At 51.0% G+C, this 8,269-nt stretch overlaps 1 protein-coding gene across 4 annotated transcripts in view; it reads left to right on the top strand.

The window, feature by feature from the left end:
• Window positions 1-8,269, top strand: part of LOC109300463 (relaxin receptor 1-like) — a 62,013-nt gene that overhangs the window by 44,406 nt on the left and 9,338 nt on the right. For all 4 annotated transcript variants that reach the window (XM_019521105.1, XM_019521107.1, XM_019521106.1 and 1 more), the window contains exons 11-14: window positions 4,128-4,199; window positions 4,345-4,416; window positions 5,200-5,271; window positions 5,398-5,469. In XM_019521105.1, the coding sequence (XP_019376650.1) occupies window positions 4,128-4,199; window positions 4,345-4,416; window positions 5,200-5,271; window positions 5,398-5,469 (288 nt within the window). The remainder of the gene's footprint in view (window positions 1-4,127; window positions 4,200-4,344; window positions 4,417-5,199; window positions 5,272-5,397; window positions 5,470-8,269) is intronic.

The raw sequence follows: 8,269 nt of genomic DNA, 5'->3' as shown, positions 1-8,269 counted from the left end.
GGGTGCCCTCATGCAGAGACCATGCCCCCTCCCCATGCAATCGCACAAGCCCCCGCCCCAGCTCAGGCTGGCCCCAAACTCACCAGGTGCAGGGTCCCTCACTCCCCACCCACAGCCCCCAGAGCCTTGCTGGTGCCCCTCGCCCTCCACCCACAGCCCCTGCTCCACCAGCCCTGCCAGAGGGGGCCCCCAGCTGCCAGGGCTATGGACCTGGGTCCACAGCCCCCTTCCCCCACTCCCCCCTTCTGCGGGCTCGGGCGGGCGGGCTCCCCACCACCACCATGCACACTCTCAGGGGGAGAGGGGGTATCCACGCACCCCATATCTGCATGCAGGGCTGGGACAGGCTGCAGGATTGAGCTCCCACCCTGCGTTTGCCCCCACGGCCTCCAGAGCCTGGCGAGCATGACCTGGTGCAGCTGGGGACAGTGAGGCCAGGCAGGGATCTCCTTGCTGCTGCTTGACCCCCCACCCTGGCAACACACCTCCTGCATTTGGGGCTGCAGTGAGGGCAGCAGTGCAGGGCTGCATCCCTCCAAGCAGCGGCAGGCACAGTAGGCATGTCACCAGGGCAGGGGCAGCGAGCATCGGCGAGGAGATCCTTGTGCGGCCCCGCTGTCCCCAGGCACGCCGGGTCATGCCCGGTGAACTCCAGAGGCCCCAAGGGAGGGAAGCAGAGCAGGAGCCCAAGCCTGTAGCCTGAGCCTGCCCAGGGTACAGATCTGGGGGGTGCAGGTCTCCCTCGCCCCACAGGAGTGTGTGTGGCAGCAGGGAGCTGGCCCTCCTCCTCCCCAGACGAGCCACCCGCAGCCCCATCCTGTTCCCTGCTGGGGCCCTGCAGCCACACTTTGCAGCTCTGAAACTCTGCCAGCCTGCAGGGAGGTGATTGTAAAACGGTAAAATCCATGGGTTTCTCTTGTAAAACGAGAAATCCACATTTGCCTCTGTTAAAAGGTAAAATCTGTAGTTTACTCCATTTTTCTGTGGGAAACAGAACACCCAGATCCCTGCTCATCAAACTGGGCCTGGGTTGCCTTTCAGAAGGGTGCATGGCTTTCAAATCCTACCACAGTCCTGGGAGCTGAAAAAGCAAGTCTGAAGACCTTTTTACCTCAGTGCCTAATGTTAGGCACCCATCTTGGAATATACTGGTCCTGGGTTTAGAAATGTCTGAGCCTAGGCGCATATGGTCATCTAAGCTGCTCAGCCAAGTAACTGCACACACAAGTGCAGCATGCTGGAGGAGTGACCAAGCACCACAGTGGGCAGAGTGGAGTTGTAAATACCATTATTATTCTATTTTTCACTGCAGTAACTAACGTTTTCCAGAGTGTCCTCAGCATATGCAAACGTGGGTGTGGCCACTTGATCTAGATTAAAGTAATAATGGTGCTTTGAAGGGAATGGAGCTGCATAGGTTTGGACTCTGTGGCTAGGGACAGACATTACACATAAACCAGTTTAAGTGATCAGAAACTGGTTTAAACCTGTAACAGAACAGATATTCAGTGCACATAAACCAGTTTGAAAATGGCTGAAACCAGTTTGAGATGAATCTGGTTGAATGTAGTATCAGACTTAACTGATTTGGGTCAAACAGGTTTATGCAACTGGTTAAGTTAAACCAGACTCCTCCAGCATCCGGGCGTGCTCTTTAGGCTGGGCGGGGCTCTCTGTTCCACAGCAGGGCTGGCCCCTCTCCTCTACTCCCTGGCTGGAGCTCTGGTAGAGAGTTGCAAGCTGTTTCCACCCACCACCACCACCACCACCACTCCCTGCTAAGCAGGAATTTCCCCCTCCCCTCTGCCTTGCTAGGAGCTATCTGTGTATTAGCTAGCAGACCACATGCTGGCTCCCATCCCTTCTGACAAAGGCAGAATCAATAGGTAGCTGGTAATGTCCCTCTGTGTTTTGTTAATGGGGTGATAAACACTGAGTTAAAGATGATAAACACTGTTATCAATTCCCTGCTGGGCTAATCAGAGCATCCTGCCCAGGCCTGGCCACAACCCCCTCAGCTCAGTGCTATGGAAGAGAAGGGAAGGCTGCTTTAGCGCCCCCTGGCTTCTAGCCTGAGCCACTGCAGGCATGTGCCTGCATTTCTAGAATGAAAAAGGAATGTCTATCCACCTCCAAATCAGTTCAAGATTTGCAGGTTAAACTAACCTGCAAAGATTGAATCAGTTCAGGCTCAGGCTTTTTGAATGGCTGTATCCTGAAAAGCTCGGGCTTTCTGAATGTCCCTAGCCTGTGTGGATTACTTGCCTTTTGCTCTGAGCTTTGTGCTAGGACCAGCTCCAGGAATTCCTGTTCCTTCTGAGATCCATGCCTGGATTTGGATCCTGAGAGCTCCTGCTGCTTCCAGTATTGTGCAGGACTTCAGCTCCACAGCATCAGTGGACCTGAGTCAGCTTTGTAGTGAATGCACAGGGTGAGGCCCCAAAGCAAGAAGTCATATGGTCTCCCCAGCGGCCTTCCAGAACTTCCTTCAATTTGTGAGGCCTATCTCTGGCATGCAGCTTCATCTTTCCTTGGATTCTGACCCCTCTCTAGTCTTTCTGTGAGGATTGCCAACATTTACTGCTCCCTGGGTTCCTGTGAGAGAGGAACCAGTTAAGAGTCATTGCTAGGGACATGTGGAGCCTCCTGTTCACCTGGAAGCAGTTGACAGAATGAAAATCCCATTGGGATTCTGCAGTGTTTTCTGGGAAAGCATCTCAAACCCCGCTTCTGTAACCTTCTCAAGAGTGCAAGTGCTTTGAAAGGACCGACTGTGTATTTTTGGCCAAGGAAGTCTTGGTGCAGGCCCCTAGCACAACCTGTGCTGCTCACAAGGGAGGCCACCAGGCAGCATTTGTCAAGATGCCTGAGCCTCACTTTTTCCCCTAGCAAGAGTTTTCCCTGCCCTGCCAACCACCAAAGGGAGGAGAGGGAATGGCTGCCTCCCCACAACATATTGCTTCCTTCAAGCCAGGCAGCTAAGTGCTCCTGGCTTCGATCAGGAATGTGTTTCCAAGGACTGTTATAGCAGTGTCATGGAAACATACGTAGGGGTGAGAGGGGAGATGTAAACATGCCCTGCCTGCGGCACCAGCACCAATGACAGCTTTATGAGGAGATGAAGCAGACAAGATAAGGCTTGTAAGCAGGATGGTGTGGGAACAGCCCTTGACCTCTCCCATTCAGACGCACTTTCCCCTCACCCCTGTCTCACCTCTCTGAGTCTCGCTCAGCTTGACTGAGGTCTGGAGATTCACAGGGTTGGATAACTAGAGGTCAGAATGGACCATCCAGTCCTAGATCAAACATTTGGCCATTCTTGCCATCCTTCCCACGGAGGCATCCCTGCCCCTTCCCTGTGAGCTAGGAGGACAAATGAAGGCAGTCAGAGCCTGGGATGAAGGATATCTGCCCTAGACAATAAGTGTACAGACACAACAGCCATGAGTAAACCTCATGCAGTGTGGAACCTCAAGCACTACTCAGTGTCCCGAAGTACTCAGCGCCCCACCGCCTGGAGGAGATGAGCTTTGTTTTAGGTGATTGCTTGGAATCAGGGCTCCTGACAACAATTTGTTTCATTCAGCCTCTGTGTCCTAGCACACCAGGACTGCATTTGAGCCTCAAAAGGGCCTAACAGTCAGCTGCACTGATTGATGCCAGGGTCTCTTAAATGTACATTTCCCACATGGTGTTTTCCTTGCCAAAAAGCAATAAACAAATAACATTAGCCTAGCAAACAATTCAGAACTCCATATAACCAATTTATTAACTAAACTAATTTGCAGTTTTCAATTAGTCTCTGAGGGGCACTGTGCTGTCACATGGCTCTGGAGTGTGGAGAGGGTTTCTGAGACATCAGCACCACTGTTGTCAGGTAGCAGTAAATTTTGGTAATAGCACATCTTAGAGCTCAGCTATCTTTGCCTGCGATGCTGTGCTGTGCTGTGTTGCCTGTCTTGGGTGACATAGCTAACTGTGCCTTTTATCTCCTTCCTCTCTGGGATTTGCAGAACATCTTTACAGCCTTAGTCTCTCCCTTACACTATGGCCAGTTCTGAGGTCAACAAGTCACCTAAATGAAGGACAAGCCTGGTTTTCACCATTGTTTTTCTCACCTCCTCCAGAATACTGCGCAGGAACAAGATCAAATGGATCCAGGAAGGGACCTTTTCCAAGCTGAATGGACTCGTAGAGCTGTAAGTCTCTATGGTTTCATCCCTAAGGCAGCCGCTTCTGCCTGGCGCTGGTTCAGTGAGCGCTGGAATTTTGTCATAGTGCAGGTTGGAGGAGAGCTCATAGCCTTGACTGTGCTGATTTGCCTTCTTGTTCCTGTTTGCATAGTGACCTGTCTTCCAACAGACTAGCGACGCTCCTGCCATCTTTATTCACTGGCCTTCATGACCTCCAGCAGCTGTGAGTAGTGTATTCAAGCTCCACCAGCTGTGAGTAGTGTATTCAAACTCCACAGGCCTTAACTGGCGTTGTGGTGGTGTTTTAAAGGGTTTTTAGGCAGAAGGGACTTAGGAAATCATCCTAGGCAGCCAACTATTCATGAAGATGTTGTGGCTCTTGAGACCAGTGGCCTCCCAGTCAACAGTTCATATCCAGCCCAGATAATCAGAACCTGCAAGTCAATGCAGTTGGCCAACTGTTGGTTAATAGAAAGGAAATAGTGGCCTAGGACCATGACACTGCTTGGCCCCATTCTAGTATAACTTCAGTAAAGGAGCAGTGGAAGTGTGATTCTCTCAGCTTCTATCTGGTCCCCCTAAGTAGGACCGAGGCATATTGATGGGTTGTGTAATATTCTTTAAGATTCATGAAAAAACATAAGCCATTAAAAGGTTTCATTTCTTAGTTTCTGTCTCATTCATTAATAGTCATGGAGAACCATCAAAAAATGGCATCTTCTGCTTTTCCTGTTCCCCAGGGTTTGTCTCCCAGTTCCAGCACTATCCATTACACAGGACAAATCCTAATCTTTCACTTCCATACCACTACAGGGTGATCATCTTGTCCCCAGACCAGTCAGTACATATCTTATTAAGTAGTGTAGTATTCAGCTCCCAAGGAACAGAAAGAATATGAGAGTCCAGAGAAGGACTGGAGTAGTTTTGCCCATGGGGATGTCTCTGCTTTCCAGTGTTGTGAAGGTGTCTGGAAAGAAAAAGACTCTATGAGCTCTGTTTTTTGCAGGAATATTTCCTACAACCCCCTGAAGAATATCTCTGCTAAGCAGTTTGACAGCCTGCCCCATCTGCGTTCTCTGTAAGTGTATATGACAGCCTGGGCACTGAGCATCTCTGCCTGCTCTAGAGCCCTCTGCCCTCTGCAGCCCCATGCCTTTTGACTGGGCAAGGGGAGGTCCTCTATTTTGTTGCATTTATTTTACAGGAGCATTGAAGGTTTGGAGATCCCCAACATCCAGAATCGCATGTTCCAGAAACTCACTAATCTGTCTCACATGTGAGTGCTGGTGGGAAGGGTGTTGTGAGATGCTACTGCTGAGCTGGAAGGTGGGACAAGGAGAAATGAGATAAACCAGGCTCAATCCCCAGCCTTGCTCTGGTCAGGTTGCTCAGCTCCTATGCACAAAGGCTCCAGAAAGCAGATGGAATTGCATTCAGTGCACTAACAGCTGCACCAGGCAAAAGGCACCGTGCTTCTAGAGTCTCTCATGGGCAGAAAGGCCTCTGGAGGGCTGTACCCCAGCAAGCTGAGTTCAGAACCACACCACAGTCAGAGCTACACCCAAAGGGAAAGAGTAGGGGCCATCTCATAGATTTCATAGACATTAGGGCTGGAAGGGACCACGGAAGGTCTTTGAGTCCAGCCCCCTGACCAAGGGGCAGGAAGTCAGCAGGGGTCATAGGATCCCAGCAAGATAAACATTCAAATGTCTCTTGAAAGCATTCAAAGTAGGTGCTTGAACCACCTCCAGCGGCAGTCTATTCCAAACCTTGGGGGCTCGGACAATAAAGAAGTTCTTCCTTATGTCCAGCCTGAAATGGTCATGGAGGAGTTTGTGACCATTCGATCTTGTCAACCCTTGGGGCGCTCTGGTAAACAAACATTCCCCCAGATCCTGGTCAGCACCCCGATAAAGTTATAAGCGGCCACCAGATCACCCGGGAGCCTGCGCTTTTCCAGGCTGAAGAGTCCCATGGCTCTCAGCCTCTCATCATAAGGTCTGTTTTCCTGACCTCTGATCATGCGCGTGGCTCTCCTCTGCGCTCTCTCAAGCTCCTCCACATCCTTTTTCAATTGTGGAGCCCAAAACCGAACGTAGTACTCCAGCTGCGGCCTCACCAAGGCTGAGTAAAGCGGGAGAATGACGTCCTGGGATTTGCTTGAGAAACATCTATGGATGCAAGCCAGCGTTTTGCTCACTTTACTAGCTGCAGCATCACAATGATGGCTCATGTTCATCTTGTGGTCAATCATGACCCCCAAGTCCCTTTCATCCATAGTGCTAGCCTGCGTAGCACTGCTGAGCCTATAAGCATGATGCGGGTTTTTCATCCCTGCAGACCCTACAGTGAGAGACTGCGGGACCTGAACCTATTCAGCCTCCACAAGAGAAGGCTGAGGGGGGACCTGGTGACCATCTATAAATTCACTAGGGGGGACCAGAAGGGTTTGGGGGAGACGCTGTTTCCCCTAGCGCCCGCTGGCATAACAAGGAGTAATGGGCACAAGTTGATGGAGAGGAGGTATAGATTGGACATCCGCAAAAACTACTTCACAGTTAGGGCGGCTAGGAGCTGGAACCAACTTCCAAGGGAAGTGGTGCTGGCCCCTACCCTGGGGGTCTTTAAGAAGAGGCTGGATGCCTACCTGGCTGGACTCATTTGAGTCCCGTTTCTTGTTTTGGGGTTTTGTTGTTCTCCTGCCCTGGCGGGGGGTCGGGCTAGAAGATCTACTAGGTCCCTTCCGACCCTAAATCTATGAAACTATGTGGAGAACCTTGCATTTTTCAGTGTTAAACACCATCAGGTTCTTGTCCGCCCATTTCCTGAGCCTGTCAAGGTCAGCCTGGATCACCCTCCTGTCCTCAGGTGTGGATGCTTTACCCCAAAGTTTGGTGTTGTCGGCGAACTTGGCCAGTCTGCTTCTGACACCAATGTCCACATCATTAATGAAGAGGTTGAATAATATAGGCCCGAAGACAGAGACTTGAGGGACCCCACTGGTCACAGCACACCACGACCATTGACCTCCATCAACCACCACCCTCTGGGTCTGACCACTGAGCCAATTCCCCAGCTAGCAGATTATGGTGAAGCCGAGGCTGCAGTTGGCCAGTTTTGCTAAAAGGTGATCATGGGATACCAGATCAAAGGCTTTTTTAAAGTCAAGATATATAACATCAATCTCTTCCCCCTTGTCCAGGTGATAGGTCACCTGGTCATAAAAGGAAATAAGATTGGTCAAGAAAGACCTACCCACAAGAAACCTGTGCTGGCTATCCCTCAGGATTTTGCCATTGACCAGTCTGTTGAGAATGGTCTCTTCGATAATCTTTTCTAGGATCTTCCCCGGGACAGAGGTAAGGCTGATGGGCCTGTAGTTTGCCAGATCCACTTTCCTCCCTTTCCTGAAGATAGGCACCACATTGGCCTTCTTCCAGTCATTGGGCACTTCACCAGAGCACCAAGAGTTCATGAAGATCTGTGCCAGGGGCTGAGCTATGATGCTAGGCAGCTCCTTGAGTACCCTGGGGTGTAAGCAGTCAGGGCCGGCTGACTTGAAGGTGTGCAGCCTCTCAAGGTGTTCCTCCACAAGGTCAGCATTGATGGAGGGTAAGGAATCTCCCTCACCCAGGCCTTCCCATCTCATAATGGGCAGGGGCATCCCGTGGGACTGCAAAATACCCATTTAGCAAGTTGGCTTTTTCCTGGGTGTCGATAGTCAACTGTCCCATCTGGTTTAGCAGGGGTCCAATATTGCCCTTGCTTTTCCTCCAGCTCCCTACATATCTAAAAAAGGACTTGTTATTGTCCTTGATACTTGTAGCCAGTTGGAGTTCAGTCACAGCCTTGGCTTTTCTGCTTCATTCTCTGCAGGCTCAGACCAGTGCAGAATATTCCTCCTTGGAGGTGGATCCCATCCTCCAGCCTTTGTAGGCCTTTCTTTTCTGATGCAGGAGGTCTGCTAGTTCCTTGCAGAGCCAAGGGGGCTGCTGTGCCCTTTTGCTGCCTTTCCTCCAAGATGGGATAGACTTAGCTTGTGCATCCAGGATCGCCCCCTTGAGGAACAACCACTC

This window comes from Gavialis gangeticus, unplaced genomic scaffold (genome assembly GCF_001723915.1).
Source record: "Gavialis gangeticus isolate Ggan-Ray unplaced genomic scaffold, GavGan_comp1, whole genome shotgun sequence".
In the NCBI taxonomy this organism is placed as follows: Eukaryota; Metazoa; Chordata; order Crocodylia; family Gavialidae; genus Gavialis; species Gavialis gangeticus.
Note: the sequence above shows the minus strand (reverse complement) of the source record. Positions and strands in the feature narration are given on the sequence as shown.